Source organism: Dendrobium catenatum, unplaced genomic scaffold, assembly GCF_001605985.2.
Source record: "Dendrobium catenatum unplaced genomic scaffold, ASM160598v2 fragScaff_scaffold_777, whole genome shotgun sequence".
Taxonomy (NCBI): domain Eukaryota; kingdom Viridiplantae; phylum Streptophyta; class Magnoliopsida; order Asparagales; family Orchidaceae; genus Dendrobium; species Dendrobium catenatum.
The window spans coordinates 244,603-269,120 of NW_021319239.1; the positions used below are offsets into that span (position 1 = coordinate 244,603).

The 24,518-nt window shown below is 34.9% G+C and overlaps 1 protein-coding gene across 1 annotated transcript; it reads right to left on the minus strand.

The window, feature by feature from the left end:
- Positions 1-712: 712 nt before the first annotated feature.
- Positions 713-6,281, minus strand: LOC110098567 (carbamoyl-phosphate synthase large chain, chloroplastic). Its single transcript, XM_020825425.2, has 3 exons — positions 4,799-6,281; positions 2,974-3,669; positions 713-2,522 (listed from the first exon to the last, which is right to left on the minus strand). The coding sequence occupies exons 1-3, from the start codon at positions 6,113-6,115 to the stop codon at positions 960-962; spliced, it is 3,576 nt and encodes a 1,191-aa protein (XP_020681084.1). The 5' UTR covers positions 6,116-6,281; the 3' UTR covers positions 713-959.
- Between the last annotated feature and the right edge of the window lie 18,237 nt (positions 6,282-24,518).

The window sequence follows — 24,518 nt, forward strand, 5'->3', positions numbered from 1 at the left end:
ATACCTCCTTGAATGCCCACAATCAAAGTAATATAAGAGAACAACATTATGTCAATACCCGAACACCAGGCCAATCGTCCTCATGATTGTCCGAGCGTCATCCATCTATATTGTCTTTGAAAGGAAAAATTATTCTGTAGAGACATCAGACATCGTCTGGAGGCAAATCAGAGCACGCCACATCACCCATTTGCTGTGTACCGCAGTTGTGTACCCATTATGTACCGGGTAATGTTGGGCACACTGATTGACCTCCGAACAATACATTGTCCGCAATGAATAATTTCTCCTTTGAAAGACCTCTTCTTAACTCCTAAGCAACACTAACCATCCTCCATCTAACAACAATAAAGTTGACACTATTCAATGATGTGAGTACTTTGTGCAATGATCTCATTAAAATTTGATTTGGAATAGCTCTTTTATTATTTTCTAATGAAATTTTTAATATAAAAATTGTGGAATTAAAAGAAATTGTTGGAATTAAAAAATTTTCTACTAATAAGCTGGATTAGAAAGCAATAAGAAAACTGTCCCAAATGAAGCCCAAGTTGGAAGTGTTATGAAAACCCAATCAAAAATGATGTATCCGTGTGCAAGCATGAACGTTTGTCTTCAAAAAATAAAAGCATTAGTAGTTATTGTACAAATTAAATAAATATGAAATAAATTAAAACATATTATTCTTCTAGCAAATAAATTATTGCAAGGATTTTTGAACAGAAAGTAGTTAACAATTTTGTAAATAGTCCAGGTTGAAAACTCTGCAAAGATAACAATCCAGCACAGGCTACAGCCAGTATACCAAGGCAATGCAAGGAGACGATAAACAGGCAAATAGTTTATTAGCAAAACAAATGAATACAACAGCATGAGAGAAAATAAAATGATACATTTCTAAGAAGTTTTAAGCCAATGATGACTCAAATTTGGGGTGATTTTCCATCAGAAATTAACTGCTAAACAGTAGAGGATGCAGCTCGCAAATCAAGCTCTTCATCCACAGGGTGAAAATAGTCTTGCAAAGCCAACATCTTAATAGAGCTGTGCTTCAAGCTCCTCAATGCCTTCACAGTAGCCAGCGCCCCAGCAACAGTAGTTATTAGTGGGATCTTACAAGCCAATGCCATTCTTCTCAGTTGTCTCCCATCTATTGAATCCAAAGCATCACCAGAACTAGTTATTACCATTATGTGTATCTCACCATTTGACAACATGTCACCAGCATGGGGTCTACCCTCGTGCATCTTTAGAACTCGTTCGACTGGTAAGTTCTCCATCTCGAGCACCCGAGCCGTCCCAGAAGTCGCAACAAGTCGAAAGCCCAGTTGAAGAAATCCATCAGCTATTGATGCAAGGTGGGGCTTTGTTAGATCATTTAAGCTGAGGAAAACTGTCTTTTTACTGCCAAGAAGGCCATCATCATCCACAGGAAGCTTCTGACCAGCTGCAATTTGTGCCTTTGCAAATGCTACATGGAAGTCGAAGTCAACTCCCATGACTTCTCCTGTGCTGCGCATCTCTGGTCCAAGAAGCACATCACAGCCTTGGAATTTTTCAAAAGGAAGAACAGCTTCCTTGATTGAAACATGCTTTGGGATCACCTCACTTGTGAATCCAATATCATATATTGTCTTTCCAGACATAACAAGAGAGGCATATTTTGCTAGAGGATGACCAATAGCTTTAGAAACAAAAGGAACTGTGCGGGAAGCACGAGGGTTTGCCTCGAGGAGATAGACATCACCAGATGCAGTAATGGCATACTGGCAGTTCATAAGGCCGCATACACCAAGTCTTTTTGCAAGTTTTGTGGTCCATGAACGGATTATGTCCAAGCACTTATTCGATACAGTTTTTGTTGGAAGAGAACAAGCTGAGTCACCAGAATGAATTCCAGCTTGTTCTATGTGCTCCATGATACCACCAATTACTACATTACCCTCAGAATCTGCCATTGCATCCACGTCAATCTCTGTAGCATCTGAAAGATACTTATCTATCAGTACAGGGCGCTCGGGATCAACTTCAACTGCAGTCTCAAGATACTTGAGCAGCTTCTCATCAGTATAAACAATTTCCATAGCCCTTCCACCTAATACATAAGATGGTCGGACTACAACAGGGTACCCTATATTGGAGGCAATTGACAAGGCATCGGCCTCGTTCTTTGCTATCCCACCTTTTGGTTGCTCTATTTGAAGCTCATTCAGAATTGCGTTAAATCTCTCTCTATCCTCAGCTGCATCAATCGAATCAGGTGAAGTTCCCCACACTCTTACTCGACCAGTTCCATTAGCAGACATCAATTTCTTCTCTTCCAGATACTGCTGTATGGGGACTGCAAGCTTCAGAGGTGTCTGACCCCCAAACTGCACAATTATTCCATCAGGCCGCTCTATCTCGAGAACATTTACCACATCTTCAATTGTCAGAGGTTCAAAATACAAGCGATCACTTGTGTCATAATCTGTGGACACGGTCTCCGGATTCGAGTTCATCATGATTGTTTCATATCCATCCTGAAACAAAATCATAATAATAATATTCATGAACACATAATGACTAGCTGAAAATATTTATTTCATGTATCAATAGTTTACTGCCATAATCAGGACGCATGGGATAGGGAAACAAAAAGAATTTGGTGAACTTGGAAATTCAAGATCATAGAAAAAGTATTAAAGAATAGGTCTGCTAAAAATTTCAAAAAAGCATGGGTAAAATATTGAAAAAAAAACACTCTTTAGACACAGGAGGAGATCACAACAGTTCATGAAAATCCATGAGTTAAACAAGTAAAGGCCTCAAATTTATGTGCAATGAACAACAGAAGCATGAATCATGGTAAAAAAACATGAAAATTCATGAGTTAAACAAGTAAAGGCCTCAAATTTATGTTCATTGAACAACAGAAGCATGAACCATGGTAAAAAAACATGAAAATCGATAAGCATTCAAAGGAATCAAAACCTGACGAAGAGCAAATGATGCATGACAGCAGCAGTAATCAAATTCTATTCCCTGTCCAATCCGGTTTGGTCCTCCACCCAAGATCAAAACCTTCTTCATTTTAGTAGGAGCAGATTCACACTCAAAATCATATGAAGAGTACATGTAAGGCGTATTTGCCTCAAACTCAGCAGCACAAGTATCAACCCTCTTATATGCTGGGATCACACCGGAAGAGATGCGTTTTGTTCGAACCTCTTTCTCAGTTGTATTCGTAGCATATGCAATTTGTTTGTCACTGAACCCCCTTCTCTTCACTTCATACAGATCATCCTTTGTCAGCTGATCTAAACTTATAGTCTGAAGAAAATTTTCCACTTGTACTAATTCTTTGAGCTGGGACAGGAACCACTTGTCAATAAAGCTGAGATCATGTATTTCATCCACTTTCATTCCTTTCTTCATGGCTGCATAGATCGCATGAATGCGATCAGGGTTAGGAACTCGCAGGCTGTACTTCAATTGCTCCCGGTCCCAATCAAGTTCCTTGATATGCGCACAACCCCAGCCAGCATAACCACATTCCAAAGATCGAACAGCCTTTTGGAAGGATTCTTGGAATGTCCTTCCCAATGCCATTGCCTCACCAACAGATTTCATTTGGGTGGTCAATATTGGCTGAGAACCAGGGAATTTCTCAAAGGCGAATCGTGGAATCTGCAACATTTGTGCAAACAAAAAAATGATGATAAATTATGGTTAATGGAAATTCGACAAGGAAATATTTTGCAGGGAAGCATAGCAATTTTCCATGAAAGTATATGATTTCAATCATAAAAAAGATAAGTTATAGTACTGGAAATAACCTTTACACTATGCAATGACCGTCTAAAAATAAAAAAACAAAACCATGACAAGTCATGTGAGTTAAAAGAGATAGCTCTGATCTTTTAGGAAGCTATCCATTACTTCAGAATCATTGAACAGCTTGTTAAACAATGGAAAAATATGCAGTCAGTTCTTTTATAACAAAAACTAGATCATACACCACAGAAAGGCAACTCGGTAAAAGTTCCAAGTCCACAAGTGAAACCTTTCGCCATACTAGAACTGTAATTTATCGCCAATTTAGTTGGATATTTTTAAATACATGTATTTTAAAAATGTGATAAACTTTTGATTGGATACAAATCAAATGCATTGAAAATCCAGTATGATAGGGAGATGGCGATACAAGAGGTGAGGAATCATGTGAGAAGCTAGGCGGGAACACAAGGGTGAGGCAGAAATGCAAGGGGGCGAGACGAGCAGGCAATGCAAGGGAAGAGATAACACAGCGCCAGATAGGAAAATTTCCCAAATGCAAGGAAACAGGAGTTTTGGAGAATTTCAAATTCCAACAAAAAATACTGTGTATCCATTTCGCTTCAAATCAATATATCGAAAAAGTTTAACTAAATGGAAATGAAATGCAATATATTATTAATACTTTCGACCAAATAGCTCCTAAAAATAAACAGAAAAGAGCAATAGTCACATGAGTATCTAGACCATCCTATTCGTAATAAAAAGAAAAAAAATGCAAAACCAAATCAAAAGGAAAATTAAGATTTATGTTCAAGAGCATCAGAATTACTGGGCTAGGCTTCCGCACAGCTCAATACAAGATACATTTCAAATCATGAAGATGAAAAAAAAAAAAAAACCTATATATGCCATGGAAAAAAGAATATACCAATTCATGCCCAAAAAAAGCCGAAAGAATATACCAATACTCAGAAGCATAAACAGATAAAATAAAACAAGGGAACAAAATTTAAAAAAAAAAATTGGCAAAAGAACTCACCTTTGTCACCACGTAATCAATTGATGGCTCAAAGCTGGCGGGCGTCTTCTTTGTGATATCATTGGGTATCTGATCAAGAGTATATCCGACTGAAAGCTTTGCAGCCATCTTTGCAATTGGAAATCCAGTAGCCTTAGATGCAAGAGCTGATGATCTTGACACCCTAGGGTTCATCTCAATCACCATCACCTCCCCATCAACTGGATTCACTGCAAACTGCACGTTGGAGCCCCCGCACTCTACTCCAATCTTTCGAATTATAGCCACCGAGTAATCCCTCAACCTTTGGTACTCCTTATCAGTTAGCGTCTGCGCAGGTGCAACGGTAATGGAATCGCCAGTGTGAACTCCCATCGGATCGATGTTTTCAATTGAGCAGATAATGACAACGTTGTCAGCAAGGTCGCGCATGACCTCGAGCTCGTATTCCTTCCACCCAAGAAGGGATTTTTCGATAAGCACCTGAGTGGTGAGACTGGCGGCAAGTCCCGCACGGCATATGGATTCGAATTCATCACGGTTGTAAGCAATGCCGCCGCCAGTGCCTCCCAAGGTAAACGCAGGGCGGATGATGAGAGGGAACCCGCCAATTTCATCAGCAACAGAAGCACACTCCTCAATGGTATTAGCGATGCCTGAAGGCGGGGTTTTTAGACCGATGGATGCCATGGCCTTCTTGAAGAGATCGCGATCCTCTGCGCACCGGATAGCGTCAAGCTTGGCGCCGATGAGCTCGACACCATAGCGGGCAAGAGCGCCGGATTCATGAAGGGCAACGGCGAGGTTGAGAGCCGTCTGGCCGCCCATTGTGGGGAGAAGTGCCTGAGGTCGCTCCTCAGCGATGATCTGCTCGACGAGCTCAGGGGTCATGGGGCCTACATAGGTACGGTTAGCGAGGCCAGGGTCCGTCATGATGGTGGCCGGATTGGAATTGATGAGCACGACTTCATAGCCCTCGTCGCGGAGAGCCTTGCAAGCTTGGGTGCCGGAATAGTCGAACTCGCAAGCCTGGCCGATGACAATGGGGCCGGCACCAAGGATCATGATCTTCTGGATGTCGGTGCGCTTGCCGGCGGTGCCAGGACGGCGAGGAATCCACGATACGGGATCGGAATCCTTGTCATGGGCGCGTGCAAGGAGGCGGAGAAGGCCAGGTTTTTCGGACGCTGAAAGTGAAGCAGGACAGGGGCGGCGGCGGCGGCGGCGGAAGAGGAAGAGTGATGAGATGTGGCGCGGCGGCGGAAAGGAGGTCGAGGTGGGGGATGAGGAAGAAGAGGGTATCGAGTTGATCGACAGCTTAGGGTTGCAGAGAGCCATACCGTGAAAGGAATAAAAAAAGATTCGATCTTTACGTTTGGCTGGCACTGCCTCTTACTCCTTGGGAGCAGAAAGTAGGGTTTTAGCTGCGGAGGACTGAAGTAGTAAATTGAGCTGTCGGAGAAGGATACTGAATTTTTTTTTTGGAAATACCGAAAGAAATTGAAAAAAAAAATTACATACAAATTTAGATATGGAAAATTATTGGGTCAGGTCACCTAACACATCTATATATCCAGAATCCAATTGGATGATGCCACGTTGCGACCCAATGACCCGACGTGCCCGCTTGTTTTTTGTTTTTTTTTTTGCAGGTGCTTTTCTATTTACCGCGCGGCCCCATAACCCGACCTGTCCGAAGGTAAAAAGTAGTTCTTTTATTACATTTTTTCTTAAACATTACAAATTAAAACTCGCGCCCCTTTGGGTTGACTTTGCTTCCCCTCTCGACTGCTCATCTTCGTTTGTAAATCCCGTTCATCGCAATCACATTCGTTGATGAAGCCATGCCGAAGGTCCGTATTTGCTTGCTTCTTCAGTTGTAAATTTTTCTGTAAATTTTTGTAACTCGGTACCATGCCGGTACTATAGTAGGTACGTATTTTAGGGGTTTGTCATACAAATAAATTTTTATTTTTATGGTTTTGTTAGTGGATTAGGGTTTTATATTATTGTTCCATGCATGGAAGGGAAATGGTCTGTGTAAGGTTTCATTTTCTGCGGTTGGTATTGACTCGGTATTTTAGTACCGAGATTATGATGTTCTGTTTGCGTTATATTGTACCGAGATGATTTAGGGTTTTGTACCGAGCGTACTATTGAGCTTTAGGGTTTTGTATTTTATTTTTTTTCTCATTTTCTTCTTGAGCTTGAGGGTTTTGTATTTTATCTAGTGTTCTACTGTGCATGGTACCGAGCGCTTTCAAACTCAACTGCTCGGTACACTGATCGGTATCGTAGCATACTCGGTACTCTTCTCTGTACCGCGGGTGCTTCGTATTATACTCGGTACATTGCTCGATACTCTGCATAGTCTAGTGTTTTGATCAGTTTATATAACTTGTCTATTGTTCTAAAAATTGCTGGGATATTATCCAGAGATTCATTTTAGGTGCAGAGCTTCTACGTTTAGACAAGTTTGTGATCATTTGAGAAATACATTTGGCCAAGAATTTGTTGATGTTTTGAAGCCACTGCACCTTCATCACTTCCTCTTGTTGCCTGCTTTCCATCAGAACATTCCTCTAGTTCATATGTTGTTGACCAAATAGAATTTCAAGAAGAAGTGCTTCGTAATCAAAGGAAAGAAGTTGCCTTTCACTTCTGATGAGGTAGCTCTCATCATTGGACTACCCAATAGGGGTAACAAATTTGTGGTTTGGAGTGGAAGGATAACTGGGGTAACTTCCAACGATGTTAGACATGAAATTAAGAGTTTGAAGGAGTCCACCCAAGTACATGAACTTTTGCAGCATTTCATTAAATTCTTATTGTCCAATCTATTTTCCCCCCCTTGCGAACTTCAGGGCACCTTCAAGTATCATGACAGTTGTAGACAACGCTGATGATTTCTTAACTTACAACTGGCCTTTAATCATAAGAAACTTCCTTGTCGAAGAATTTGATTCGATTGCCATGAAGCATATGAATGGCATTTCCCTAGGCTATATTAATGGCTTTATAACAATTCTTATTGTGAGTATAAATCTTATGCATAATATTTTAATTAGCCATTCTATAAATATGATTAATTGGCTATCGGAATGTTTGTTATGGGTTCATATATGGTTTCTCGAACATACCAAAATACAAAAACCAACAGATGAGCAGTCACGGCCCCATTTTGCTCGGTGGGATAGCCAACTAATGTACAATGAGAAAGAAGTAGATGATTTATTTGAATCACGTGATGATGGACAAGTATGTGCATTAGAATTGTGGCAGTAATGTATATATGATCGCCTTTTAAAAATTGTGTTTTGCAGATATTAAAACAATTTTAACAAATAATTGAGGAGGACAAATCCTTTTTACGTAAGGATCCCCCTACCTCAATAAAACCTTCCCCCAAAGTTCGAATTAAAATCCAACAGCCCAAAAGCTACCCAAGGGCTGCCACTCCACCCAAAAGGGTAGCCAGCCCCCAAAGAAGTTCCCCACCACCCTAAGAGGACATCTAACCAAAAATCAACCTATCCAAACCGCTAGATGATGAATACCGACAGAGCATGGCTAAGCTGATATTATAGAATAAAATCCTCATTACCAGGCTTGCCAAAGTTGAAACAACATCTATCTTGCTCGAGCGGCAAGTTGAATCATTAGAGCAGGTAGTATTTGAATTTAAGGATTTAGAGAGAAAAGTTGAAACAATTCAAAAATTCCTTGAGTCCAACTTCCCAGCTACATTGAAAGTAAATGGTACCTATCCTTATGGAGCCTGAAGATATGAAACCAGAAGATATTAAACAAGAAGATGTTCAGCTAGAAGGTGTTCAACCAGAAGATGTTCAACCAGAAGATGTTGAACCAGAATATATTAAACCAGAGGACATTAAACTTGAAGATGTTAAACCTCTAGATGCTAAACCTGAAAATGTTAAACCTAAAGATATTAAACATCTTTCAGCAGTGGCTATACAAAAAGAAGAGGCTCAGGCAGAGGCAGCGAAAGTCGATGTCTATATCGATGTGGGTCAGCCAACAACAATAACGGATTTAACTGTTTTCTGCAGGGTTATTATGATGTGTATAAATATAAAACAAAACATTTCGTAAAGCACATCACTAAAAATGCTATCAGACGTGCTCATTTGATGCTTGTACCTATTATACAAGGCAGCCATGGGACACTACTTGTAGGAAAATTGTTTAAAAAAGTTTGGGACTTCTACGATTAATTACCTAAAGCCACTCATACTGCCATAAATACCTAAAGTTGTAAGTAATATTCAATGATTATGGTCAAAATTGACTCATAACGAATGTTCCTCAACTTGTGTGTTTTAAATTATACGCAGCTTAAACATTTATACGATGAAACTAAAAATGTCTTTGCTGATAATGATATTACACAATGGCTGATCAGGCCTGTTGAAGATGCTCCTACCCAGAAAAATAGTTTCGACTGCAGAATGTACGTGTGTAAATATATGGATGTAGTTGTGCAGCCTGCAGGAGTGATATGGAAGGACCAACAAAACTGGCAGGAGAACATGCCAAAATTCAGAGCTGAATTTGCTTTCACATTGTTTTGTACTACTATAAAATAATTGTCCATCATTTGTAAATAGTTTAATTACTTGTACATTGCAAAGTTACAAACTTGTACATAGAAAAATCATATACTTGTACATCGTTAAGTTGTATACTTGTACATCACAAAATTAATACACTAGTTAATTACTTTCTTCTACATACCTGATATCCATTTTAGTAAAAACTACTGTAGTAAGTGACGAATTCGTTTCTGAAGCTGACTTAGTAAGGGACAACAACCAAAACATGTAATCAACTCATACTGAATTTCTTGCCACCCCGCTAGGTTTAAGAACTTCCTTTTACCATAAGGCCTCCATTTCAAAAGATCCTTATATAAGTCAACAACGAAGCCATCCTACTCTGGATCCCAAGGATGATAAAGAATGCAATTTTCTAAATCCTAAGCTGGTAATGAGTTATTTCCAACAGGTAATCCTAATCTCTCACGTTGCAGCTCATGATATCTCTTTTGAAGAAAGTGAAGGCTAACCATGTGGTGATGATACTCAATAAACTTTTTCTCAACCCATCTCCGACCTTTGGAATTTAGGAATTTACCTTCTCTATTCAATTTAACACCCATTGCATCTTGATGCGAAATGAGGAGCGTAGTATCACAATGGTCGTGCCAGTAATGCACACAACATCTGTAGACTTTATTTTCCCTTGCTTGTTATTCAAGAAGCCATATAGAGATTCTAATATCTTCTCATGCATTGCAGTTGTTGCAAGGTTCAAAAATGCTTCAATTGGCATACCTAAATGTAGATTAGTTTCCGGCCAATGTAATTTGTACACCATAGCAGATTATGAAGAAATAACACCAAAATTTTGGTTGAAGTCGTCTGAGAAGATCTTCTATTTAAAATACCTTCTAATCTTTCTTACTATGAATACCTTACCTACCCCATCTATCAATAATTAAGAGCTTTAACTGCATCCGACAGTGTACCAAGTATCTAGTGTACCGACAGTACCGAGTACTCAATGTACCTACATAACCGAGTACTCAGTGAACCGACAGTACTGAGTACCTAGTGTACCGATTGTTTCGAGTACAAAGTGTATCGATAGTACTGACTACCAAGTGAGTATTCTAATATTCAATTCCTAAAAAACATCAATAAAATCAAATACATTGCTCAATGACATATTACAAATAAAAACCACATATCAGACATTCTTCTCTGCATAAATAAAATCTAATAAAATCATTAATACATTTTGTTCCCACACATCTTCATCAATAAAATGAAATACATTGTTCAATGAAATATAACAAATAAAAACCACATATCAGATATTCTTCTCTGCATCAATAATTCCCTTCTTCATCTGTGTATATTCAGCCGACGATTCTGTGCTTGGTCGTCCAGTAAAGAACTCATCTGTCAAGCATTCTGGTATTTGAGTGAAAGTTGGCTGCTATATTAAAGGTGCTTTTGTGACTGTACAATATGTTGTGGATTCTAGGCCTTGCTCTGTTGAAGATTTCTTTATCCTCTTCTTTCTCATCTCCTAGTGGCTCTTCAATCTTACATTAGAAATGCCTTTAGGCCTGCACTTCTGAGGATTATTAACCTTCGTATATCCCCCACCTGCTCTCTTAAAAGGATGACAGTTTTTCATTCCTGTAGGGATGAAGTCTACATTTTCAGCCATCTCGATCATTGTTGATAACATGTACTGTTCTGCATCTTCATTCCCCTGTGCTCTTATGCTAACTTGATATGCAAATCTTCTTATATGATTTCTAAATATCATAGCAACACCACACTCCTATGTACCCTCCTGTGTTTGGCTCACTTTCTTTCCAATACCTTTGGCCTTTATAACAACAACAACAACATCAAGCCTTTATCCCACTACGTGGGGTCGGCTACATGAATCTTTTTTCTCCATTGTGTCCTATTAAAAGTCAAATTCTCGTTTAAATCTAATAAAGAAATGTCATTCCTAATATTTTCTAACCAAGTCTTTTTAGGTCTACCCCTACCTTTCTTAACATAAGTCAAATCTAATACCTCTACTCTCCTAACCGGGTCATCACAAGGCCGTCGTTTTATGTGACCAAACCATCTAAGGAAACTTTCTCTAATCTTATCTTCTACCGGAGCTACTCCAACCTTTTCACGTATATACTCATTTCGTATCCTATCTCTAAGGGTAAAGCCACTCATCCACCTGAGCATCCTCATCTCTGCCACACTTAACTTAGTATTATGCTTCTCTTTTAAAGGCCAACATTCGGCACCATAAAGCATTGCAGGCCTCACTACCATCTTATAGAATTTTCCCTTAAGTTTGAGGGGTATATTTCTATCACATAACAAGCCCGATGCATTCCTCCACTTCAACTATCCAACTTGAATTCTGCTGATAATATCCCCATCTATTTCACCATCACTCTGAACAATAGATCCAAGATATCTAAAACGTGTACTCTTATTAATGACTTGATCGCCCAAAGTCACAATCCCCTCACTAGGTCTATTACTACTAAAATTACACTCCTAAAAAAATCTTTTCTAGCTCTAGTTGACCATTGGGGCAAGAGGTACTGCGAAGGAATTCTAACGACGTCTAATTGCCTGATTACTCTCATACAATGAGAACAAAGTATTCCCACCATATTGAACTTCCCATAGGTGCAATCAATTGTACCTTCCATTGAATTAAAGTGAACTGTCCAATGAGAAGTATGATCTTTTCTAACAACTCTCACAAAAAATGTGGATCCATTATTAGATGCATGATCTATGTGCATACCACCAACACCCTCTAAGAACTCCTCCTAAAAAAATAATACAATTTCCTTGTGTAAAACTTTGCAGCTTGCTTTAGTATTCGGCTACATGTGACAATAGGAACTACGTCGGACTAACTGCACCTAAAATCTTCATCATGTTCATTTCGACACCAACTCATCGTCAGCTTCTCCAACCCCAGAAAACATCCAGTAAAAGAACTTGTTGCTTTGAAAAAACCATGATAGACGTTGTTGGTGGACTTACTACGTTGTGTAGAAAGACTACCTAGGTTAAAGCAGTTCTTATTAAATGTTGTTGACCACTTATTCCTGATTTTATATAAGTCTTTCAACCATTCATGACTATGGAGGTCTCCTTCACTGATCATTTCAGCCCATGATTTCTCAATCTCTTCCTCAAAATCACACTTGCTTAAACACTTATGAAAAATCCCTCTGACTTTATTGTTGCTATTGTAACACCACATCTTCGATGGTGCCTTCTTGCTTATGTTCCATTGGCACATCCTATGTCGAGTTTGGGGTAATGCAATTTCAATCGCCCTAGCCATTGTCTGGTCCTGATCAATAAATATCATTATGGGATGTTTATCACCCATTATTCATAAAAATGTTTTAAATAACCGAGTAAATGATTCAATAGTCTCATCTGATAAAAAAGCAACCCCAAATAGAATATTCTGCCAATGATTATTAACTCCAACGATGGGGGCACAAGCTATATTATATTTATTTAGCCTATAGCTAGTATCAAAAATAATCACATCACCAAAACAATCATAATCTGTCCTTCCTAAATCATCCACCCAAAAAAAATTCAACAATCTATCATTCTCATCAGTTTGTACATCCCATGCAAACATGTTATCATGAACTAGTCATTCTTTAAATAATTCAATAAGGGCATTCGTATCACCAATCTATATCTTTGATCTTCTCTCTTTTTTAATAAAGTTATATGCATCCCTCTTAGAGAATCCTATATTTCCTTCACCACCTACTTCATCACGTAGATACGTAAATGCATCAACTGTTCGTATCACAACTTCTATCATGGATTTAAGAATGAAGGCCTTATCAGCACCGATGTTCTTTCATGATCTAAGAAAATGTTGATCTTCGGTCTTAGCTAATCCGTGATTGTGGCTCTCAATATGTTTCTGGACCATCCATACACCATCTTGACTTACTGAAAATCTAACCATAGCTGGACACCCGGTTCTAGTATTGGCTCTTCGATATTTAGAATTAAAATTCAAGTCAATTCCCTTTTTAAATCCTGATTTCAAACATACAAAGTCCTTTGATTTAATTTTCCTTGAATTTTCCAGAAACCATGATGGTCCTTCCGAACACTGAATCCCATGTTATGAGCATAATTGTAATACATTTCATATGCTTTCTTCTCACTTGAAAAAATGCCCTGCGCAAATATGAAATTGATTTTTATTCTCAGTGCTCAGTATTATACTCAGTACCTCTCAATATTCTTCTCGGTATCACTCGTTATTCTTCTCCGTATGGCACGGTATTCTTCTCAGTACCGCTCGGTATTCTTCTCAGTACCGCTCAGTATTCTTCTCAGTACCGCGCGTACTTCACTCTACGAACATGGTATTCTGCTCGGTACCGCTTGGTACTTCACTATGAGAGTCGAATAATACATATAGTACTCTCGACTCTTACTTCACTACTACTGTAAACATTAACTATAAATTCATAAGATCTCTTGATAAAATCTATTTGGGTTCAGAACCTTACCGTAAAAATCCCAGACACTTTTTCTAAGCTCCGCTCCTACCTTTCTTCCTTTACGTCCTTAGTTTGTTCCATCTCCTCGAATGATTCCAAGTCATCCAAAGAGATATCCATTTTTGATTCGTCTTCCTTGCTTCTCATCACATAACTCTAAGAAATTACCCTAAACCAAAAGGCCGGCCATTTTTAAATTTTCGCAGATAACCTAATAAAAGAATTACTTTTATGAGCGGGTGGGTCGGGTTGTTAGGCCGCGCGATAAATGGAAAAGTACGTGAAAAAAAAATGAGCAGGCGCGTCGGGTCGTCGGGTCGCAACGTGGCATCATCTAATTGGATTCTGGATGTATAGATGCTTGAGATGACCTGACCCAATAATTTTCCCATATTTATGGGCTATTTAGCGACAGTTTCATTTGTTATAAAAAAATGAATACTAAAATAAAATATAGTTTAAAAGGATTGTAAAATATTTAAAATTATTTAAATAAATTTTAAATAAATATAGGTGATTAGCCCAATGGAGTTTGGGTGTGGTGGTCCTTGGTGAGCGATCATTAGTGGCCTTGTAAGGTCAATAACTAGTGAGAGTGAAGTTAGTTTTTGATACATTTAGACTTTAGTCAAAAACGAACAATTTTAAATTACATAAAAAAAATAAACTATGAAGTTAAGTCGAAATTCTAAAAAATTTACTCTTGATTCCTTTTTCATCAAATAAAAACCAAAAAGTCTAAAACGCATAGCTTTGTAATATTTTACCATCACTAAACAACCTTATTACTTAACCTAACATGTACCAAAAGCTTCAATATGATTCTCAAATTATTCGGAGCAGAATTCGAACGTTGCTTTGTGTTCAGGCGTCAATAAAATTGTGACCCGTGGATAGCCTATGTGGTCATTGTTGACTTAGATTGCCCTCGTGGAATGTCAACGTGGATTTAACACTTAAACCTCGACCATCCTTATTGATATCCGAATACAATTCAAATTAGGGTTGTCGCTTCTTTTTTTGAGATTTCAGCCGTAAAGCTCCGCAATATATAAGGTTTAGCGAAAATTCTCGGGCAAGCTCAAAAAAGAATGAAAGAATAGAAAAAATGCCAATGAAAATGAAGATTGATGTGGAGGAGGACTTTTCTTTTTACGACTAGATGATATTCTCAGAGGATGCGGGGGTTGAAAACAATATGAAGGTGTCAAGAAAGCAGAACAGTTAAAAGAAGTGAATTAAGAAGAAAAGATAAATTTAGGAAATGTAGGCTTCAACTTTTTGGTAAAGTTCAAATCCTTCTAAGTTTTTTTTTTGAAGCATTGCAGCCGCTAATTCATATTTGTTCACATTTCTTTACAACATGGTAGCAATTATGCATATTTTAAAAATTAATTCATATCTTTCTTCATTTGTATGTATAGTTAATGAGTTTTGTGTGTGTAATTTATGCATACTTTATGCTTATTTACTGCGTATTTTGTGCTTATTTACTGCTTAATTTATGCTTATTTACTGCATATTTTGTGTGTATTTATTGTATATTTTGTACGTATTTATTACATATTTAATGTGTATTTACTATGTATTTTGTGTGTATTTGCTGCATATTTTGTACGTATTTACTACGTATTTTATGCATATCAAATGCTTACTTTGTGCTTATTTACTGCTTATTTTCTGAGTAATGTGTGCTTTTTGTTCTTCGTATATTTTACTTATTTACTAATTATATCTTTCTTATTTACTACCTATTTATCAGGATGTTTATGAGATTAAGAAAGAGGTATACTTCTTACTGTAATCATGCCCATAATATTTGTTTTAGTGTTCACAAGGATTATCATAGTTAATGGCTAAATTCTATAAAAAATAAATCTAATGATTTTGTTTGTTCAAAAGCTGGTTTAGAGAAGATTCATGGTCTTAATTTTTAATTGAAATATAAAAAAACCAGACATCATAACAGGTTGTCCAGCAATAATTAGATTTGTAGTGGATGAAGCTGGATATTGGAAGGTAAAAAAATTTATTGAAAACCACAATCATGACATGTCTAGGTCAGAAGACTAGCATCTACTAAAATCATATAGGAATGTGTGCGATGTTAAAGCTCTAATTCTTAAATATATGATAAAATCGAGATAAGAACTATTGATGCATATACGTACCTTATTTATAAAGTTGGAGTTATCCAAAATGTTGAATTATCTAAGAGGGATGTATACAACTTTAATCAAAAAAAGAAAAGAGCAAAAATTGAATTTTTGGACACTAATTCTTTTATTCAGTTATTTAAAGATTATCAATTGATGATAATATGTTCGCTTTGGATGTCCAAATTGATGAATTTAATAGATTATTAATTTTTTTTTTGGGTTAATGGGATTAGTGTGATAGATTATGACTGTTTTGGTGATACGATAATTTTTTATACAAGTTATAGACTTAATAAGTATAATTTTGTATGCGCACCATTTGTGAGGGTCAATAATCAATAGTAAAATATTTTACTTGGGGTGACCTTATTGTAGAAGAGACGATTGAATCATTTATGTGCCTGTTTATAACTTTTGTACTAATAATATGTGATGAATATCTAAAAGAACTTTTACAGATCAAGACCAGGCAATGACAAGGGCCTTAAAATTTGTTTTACCTCACACTCACCATAGACTATGCTAATAGTATATCCGTAGAAAGGTACCATCGAAAGTGTCGTGCTTCAATAACAACAACAAAGTCAGAAGCTTCTTCCTTAATTGTTTGAGCTAATATGACTCTGAGGAGGAGTTTGAGAATATGGTCAGAAATGATCACAGAAGAGAACCTCTACAATTATGGGTGGTTGGAAGATCTTTATAAGATAAGGAATAAGTGGATTACTGCATTCAATAAGGATTATTTTAACATGGGCATTCTATTCAGATAATGTAGTGAGTCTACTAAAAATATTTATCATGGCATTTCTAAGCCCGCAAGTTATATAACTGATTATTTTCTAGGTTTATAAAAGATGATAATGAATTGGACTTAAATAAAACTTGTAATAAAAATATCCTAATATTAAAGTAAGTTGCTCAATTTTATTCAAGAAAATTATATTCATTTTTTAAAGATAAATTTTTATAGGCTTTGGGTGGAATGAGTATAGAGTTTTTGTCATGTGATTCTTTAAAGTTTTTTTACTATTGCACAGAGAAAAATGATCATTATAATCCTTGAGCTATTGATTTTGATGCATAAGGTATAAGCGTTCAATGTGAAAGTCGAGATACGCCAAGAAGTGGGTGAATTGAATATTTAAAAATTTCTTTAATAAAAAGAAAATTCTTTTTATAAATTGATGCAGAAGTGAATTGCATTCATGATAAAAAGATAAATTATTAATTTCACCCACCAAGTTAATCAAAATAAAAACATATGCATAAATAAAGTGCAAAAATAATAAATGAAAGAACATACCAGATTTATAGTGATTTGGTCAAACCTTGACCTACGTTCACTCCCCAGAGACACCCTCAGAGTATTGCACTAAATCTTTAATGACTCTCTTTTAGCTCCCACAACTAGGCCAAGAAGCCCTTATACAAAATCACTTCCACCTTTCCTGGTGCAGTGGAGGAGTCGGGTCCTTTGACATCAAAGAGATATTCTTCTTCCCAAAACTTCCCTCAAGATGAACCTTGAATCCGATCGTACTAAGCTGCAAGCTTGCCGGAGCAACTGTATGAAATCCCCTCTACACTCTCTTGAAACCCCCTCCAAGGATCTTCTCCATCTCTCAATATCCACCCTTTCCTCTCTCCCTTTCAAGTTTTCTCTTCAAGTTTTCTATAGAAAAATGAAGCTTCAATGGTTGCCAAAGACTCTTATAAAGTCTTATGAGAAAGCTTAAATAGAGGGTTTCAAAAAATGCTAAAAAATCAATTTAGCTGTCAAATAACATACAGTACGATCATATGATTAAATTAAGAAATATTTTAAACATCATATAATACGATCATGTTCGTACAATACTATTAGAGTAACTTTTCAAATTCAAATTTGAGCCTAATTTATTGGGCGGTGGACTTTCTAATTATAATATATCATCAAATATGATGTGGTGATCGTATTGTACGATTAGCTATATTTTTAAATTTTTTTTTCAGGAAAATAAAATATTTTAATTAATTTTTATTACACCAGATCATACAGTATGATCCAAATCATATAATACGATGTGTAGAAAAATTAAAATATTTAAAATCATTTTTTGCTCCCCCTGTGTGTGTGCATGATCACTAATCTAACATACATAATTACAAGACTTAACTCAAGAAATAAAAATTATTGACTCATTTAATATAATCAATTTTACACAATCTTGGTTCTTGAATATTCAAAAAATGGTGCATGGTATATCTGAAATATTAGTCAATACATAAATAAATATGCACTACAAGCACTAGAAGAAATAAAAAATTAATTAATATTATTTGTTATCATCAAAATCATAAACTCGAAAGCCTGAATTGCAATAATCTCTCCTTTTCTATGATGATAAATAATATTGGTTGAATTTATAAATTAAAAATATTTTCTTCTAAACTCCCCCGAACTAAAAGAATCACATTAAAAATATAGGAATTTTTTTTTTATGTTTTTTAAAGTTAAATAACATAAAAAGAAAGAAAACATAAATACAAATAACTACAATACATTCTCCCCCTTTGACATTATAAAAAAGAAGAGATAAAATAACACATAAAAATAACAACATAATAAAGAAACTAAAACATAAAATTATTCTTAAAATATAATCAAATATATTAAAAAATTAAACACACAAAATAGATAAATAAACACACATAAATATAACACAAAAAAATCTTATCATGCTTATACCTCATCGTCTTGCTCTTACTATAATGATTCAGAAGTTAGGTCTGGCTAGGATATTTTTTTTGATTTTTTATCTTTTCTCAATATTACATTCTATTTATTCTTACATCATCTGCATCCAAAAGTCTTTGACTCACACATTGCTCGTAGGTAATGAGTGAGCCTATTAGATTGTCTATAGAATAAGCATTCAAATCTTTTGATTCACATATAGCCATGACTTTGGCATCAAATTTATCAAGTAGAGAATGCAGAATTTTGTTAAACTTTTCAAAGTTTGAAAGTTCTCTACCTAAAGCATGCAATGACATCATAACATGAGTAAACTTAGTATACATGTCTAATATCGTCTCATAAGGTTTCATGCAGAAAAGTTCATAAACATGCATTAAAATATTCAACTTAGATTACTAGTACCTTCGTATTTAGTGCATAATCTATCACAAACTTCTTTGCCAGTAGTACATGTAGAGATTCCCATGCAATCGTCAGAATTTAACGCATAGAAAAAATAATTCAAGCATTTATCATTTAGTTTAGAATTAACTTATTTTATTATACTCCATTCAGTAAAAGAAATATCAATTTTAACTCCATCTATAATACGTGACGATATAGAATAGTCAGTTTGAGTCATATGTCGCATTTGATAATCAATTGATTGCAAGAAAATAGACATGAGAATTTTCCAAAAATTAAAAAAATATTTTCAAATAAAGGTGGTCACATAATTAAATAGCCTTCTGTAATGTTAGGATTTCAAAATTATGTAATTATTATTTTTCTCAAGGTTTTCTAAAATACTATTTTTGAGACCCCGCTCTGATACCAATTGAAAGTCGAGATACGCTAAGATAGGGGTGAATTTGATATTTAAAATTTTCTTTAACGATAAGAATTTTTTTTATAACTTGATGCGAAAGAAAATTAAATTCATAATAAAAAGATAAATTATTAATTTCACCCACCCAATTAATTGCAAAAAAAATAAATGCAAAAATAAAGTCCAAAAATAATAAAGGAAAGAACACACCAGATTTATAGTGGTTTGGTCAAAGCTTAACCTATGTCCACTCCCTTAAGGCACCCTCTAAGTATTGCACTAAACCTTTAATGACTCTTCTTTAGCTCCCATAACTAGGAAAAAAAGCCCTTATACAAAATCACTTCCACCTTTCTTAGTGCGGTGGAGGAGCCGGGTCCTTTAACACCAAAGAGATCTTCTTCTTCCCAAAACTTCCCTCAAGATGAATCTTGAATCTGATGGTACTAAGGTGTAAGCTTGTTGGAGCAACTGTGTGAAATTCCCTCCACACCCCCTTGAAACCCCCTCCAAGGATCTTCTCCCTCTCTCAATATCTACCCTTTTCTCTCTTCATTTCAAGTTCTCTCTTCAGGTTTTCTCTAGAAAAATGAAACTTTAATGGCTTCCAAAGACTCTTATAAAGTCTTATAAGAAAGCTTAATTAGAGGGCTTTAAAAAATACTAAAAAATCATTTTAGCTGTCAAAGATCATACATTACGAACATATAATCGTCTAGTATGATGTGCATAATTTGACCTATTAGTACTGTATGATCACTAATTAGTACTATACAAATAGTTCAATTTTCCTGTTTATAATGTATGATGTCAAGTTAGTACTATACGAATAGTATAATAAAAATGTAGTACGATCACTAGTTAGTACTATACAAACAATTAAATTTATCTGTTCGTACTGTATAATGTCCAGTTAGTACTGTACGAATAGTTCAATAAAAATGCAGTTCATCTAGGATGAAGCATTAGATAACTAAAATCGTCTATGTTGATCATACAATACAATCCAGTTCATACAGTATGATCAAAATATAAAAATTAAGCTGTTTTGATTCACTAATCATAGGATTAAATAAGGCAATATTTTAAATATTGTATAATACGATCATGTTCGTACAATATAATTAGAGTAACATTTTAAATTCAAAGTTTTGCCTAGATTAATGGACAACAGGCTTTCTAATTATAACAGATCGTCCAATATGATGGGGTGATCATACTATATGATTAGTTATATTTTAAAAATATTTTTTTTAGGAAAATAAAATATTTTAATTAATTTATGTTACACTAGATCATATAGTACAAGTACGATGTATAGAAAAATTAAAATATTTAAAATCATTTTTTTCTCCTCCTATGTGTATACACGATCACCAATCTAATATACATCATTATAAGACTTGACTCAAGAAATAAAAATTATAAACTCATTTAATATAACCAATTCTACTCTATCTTGAGTCTTGAATATTCAAAGAATGGTGCATGGTGTACTTGAAATATTAGTCAACATATAAATAAATATGTACTACAAATATTAGAAGAAATAAAAGATTAATTAATATTATTTGTTATCATCAAAATCATAAACTCATAAGGCTGAGTTGTAATAATCTCTCTCTTTTTAATGATGGCAAATAATAATAGTTGAATTTACAAATTAAAATATTTTTTCCTAAACTCCCCTTCACTAAAAGAATTACATTAAAAAATAGGAGAATTTTTTTTATTTTTTAAATCTAAATAACAGAAAAAAAATATAACATAAATAAAACCAACTATAATACATTCTCACCCTTTAACATTATAAAAAAGAAGAGATAAAATAACACCTAAAAATAACAACATAATAAAGATATGAAACATAAAATTATGCTTAAAATGTAATCAAATATAATAAAAAATAAAAATAATAAAAATTAAACACATAAAATAGATAAACAGTCACATAAAAACACATAAACACAACACACAAACGAACCTTAACATGATTATACCTCATCATCTTGCTCCTGTTCTGATGATTCAGAAGCTAGGTCTACCTAGGAGATTTTTTCCTTTTTATCTTTTTCCCGTATTACAATCAATTTATTCTTACTCTTTTCCCTTGCAAGAAGAGTTTTTAAGTTGGGGCATTCAAATTTCAGATGTTCGGGGTCCCTACACCCAAAGAAAATAACATCAGAAGAAAACTTAATATTTTTACCATTTTTACATTTACTCCACTTTTGTTAATGTTTATGCTTGTGCTTCTATAGACATTCAAATTTATTTGTTATCAATGTTATCTCCTTGCTCTCATCATCTACTAAGCCACGTTCATCTGTGTCTTTGGCTTTTAGCATTATAATATTCTCATCACCTACATCCAAAAGTCTTTGCTCACACTTTACTTGTAGGCAATGAGTGAGCATATTAAATTGTCTATAGAATAAGCATTCAAATCTTTTGATTCACATATAGCAGTGAATTTGGTATCAAATTTATCAAGTAGAGAATATAAAATTTTGTTAACCTTTTCAAAGTTTAAAAGTTCTCTACTTAAAGCATGCAATGACATCACAATCTGAATAAACCTAGTATACATGTCTAAGATCATATCATAAGATTTCTTATAGAAAAGTTCATAATCATGTATTAGAATATTCAATTTAGATTGCTTGACTTCACTAGTACCTTCATATGTAGTGCATAATCTATCCCAAACTTCTTTGTTAGTAGTACATATATAAATTCTTGTGCATTCATCAGAATTTAACACATAGAAAAAATAATTCAAGCATTTAACATTTAGTTAAGCATTAACTTGTTCTATTATACTCCATTCAATAAAAAGAATATCAATTTTAACTCCATCTATAATACTTGACAGTACAAAATAATCAATTTGAATCATATACCATATTCAATAATCAATTGATTGCAAGAAAGTAGACATGCAATTTTTCAAAAATTAAAAAAAAATTATTTTCAAATAAAGGTGTTCGCATAATTGAATAGCCTTCCATAATGTTATTATTTCGAAAATGTGTCATGACCATTTTTCTTATAGTTTTCTAAAACACAATTTTTGAGACCTCGCTCTGATACCAATTGATAGTCGAGATACGCCAAGAAGGGGGTGAATTAAATATATAAAAATTTCTTTAAGGAAAAGAAAAATCTTTTTATAACTTGATGTGGTAGAGAATTACATTCATGATAAAAAGATAAATTATTAATTTCACCTACCCAGTTAATCGCAATAAAAATAAATGTGGAAATAAAGTATAAAAATAATAAAGAAAAGAACACACCAGATTTATAATGATTTGGTCAAACTTTGACCTACATCCACTTCCTAGAGTCATCCTCCGAGTATTGCATTAAACTTTTAATGACTCGTTGTGGGTCTCAAAAAGGATGCTACTTATGGGGTTCGAATGCAAAGAGTACGATCACACTATCCCGTAGGACAAAGTGGTCGTAGACCTTTACAATTGACACAAGCAGGCTAATGGAAGAGCAGATGGAGTTATACGTACGATTAGCCATGGAAGGTGGTGGCTTTCACCTACGAACATCGATGGATAATAATATATATAACCCAAAAGTTCACGAGATTTCCCCCATTCGATACATCAGCTCGAATGGGGTTTATTTGATTGTGGGGATCGGTTTCCTACGGGCACAAGCCCCCATAGTTAGTCATATCCTAGACCTCGATCTAAGAAAACTCTCAATTAGGGATGTAAGATTATCTTCTCAATTGGGTTTAGTGCAAAGTAATTTCTAGGTTCTCCTAATCGAAGGGAAAGAGAGGTCCAAATTGGTTCAATCAATCATACGGGTCACATGCAAAGCATCACAACACAGTACAAAAAAGAAAAGCAGAACATCAACCTAACCTAAAGCTAATAGTCATGTCCTAGCAAGCCAGTCTAAGTGTGTGTAGGCTGTGTGATTTGGGGTAGGTCCTATATAGGATAGTTTAGTTAAAATTGCTTGCATTTTTTAATTTGATAAAGGGGCAAAGGGGAAATTTTTAATTAAAGTTCAAGTATTAATATTTTAGGATTGATTTTAAAGATTTCTTTTATTTTTTAAATTTGATTGATTACCACCTTTATTTCACACCGAGGCCGTGAGGTTTATTTCACCCTCCTTGGGGCTAACTTAATAGCCTCGTAGGCCTGGGTTACTCAGTGATAATTAACTTTGTTAAATTATTTTAATTGGTTATGAAAAGAAAAAAAAAAGTGAATTAAGTATTTTATTAATCAAATTTATTGGTTGATTTTAGAGATTATTCTAAAGTTTGATATTTAGAAATATTTTTATCCTAATGAATTTTAATATTAGATTTAATCTCCTAATTAGATCCACATCTTTTAAAATTTAGATTGGTTAAGGGTTAATTATTAGTTTAATTAGATTTTATTTAGGTTTATGATTTAGATTTATAATTTATTGATTATGAATATTAATTATAATTTGATTAAGAATTAAGTGTTTTAATAGATTTTTAGAATTAGATTAAAGTTGGTTGGTTGATTATTAGTAGATTAAAGAAAATAAAAATCTAGGAAAATGTGTCACTAAGTTCTTATTTTAATGTTTCTATCCTATAGGGAGCATGCATCCTAAGTCTATATTTTCTAAGACTCGATCCTTAATTTTTGTCCTTAAATGTCACTAGTGTTGTAGGACTAAAAGTAGTATTGTTTTCTAACCCTTAGGACTTCTACACGGATGTCACGAGGTTTTAGGGATCTAACAAAAGTAAAGCAATCCTAATTATAATTGAAATTTCTACAAGGCCCTAAGGGTGGGAGGCGTGCAAACATCTTGGCCCCTAAGGGTTTTCTAAGTTTTAGTAAACTTACAGCACCGGAGGCTACGACCCGGTGGTTCCGCCCGTAGCGCCC

What these genes read in the sequence shown, in the direction of transcription:
- LOC110098567 (XM_020825425.2), bottom strand. Translation starts at nt 6,115, where the DNA reads ATGGCTCTCTGCAACCCTAAGCTGTCGATCAACTCGATACCCTCTTCT. An exon ending in TTGATTACGTGGTGACAAAG is followed by an intron (nt 3,670 to 4,798) that starts GTGAGTTCTTTT and finishes CAAATGTTGCAG; the next exon opens with ATTCCACGATTCGCCTTTGA. An exon ending in CATCATTTGCTCTTCGTCAG is followed by an intron (nt 2,523 to 2,973) that starts GTTTTGATTCCT and finishes ATTTTGTTTCAG; the next exon opens with GATGGATATGAAACAATCAT.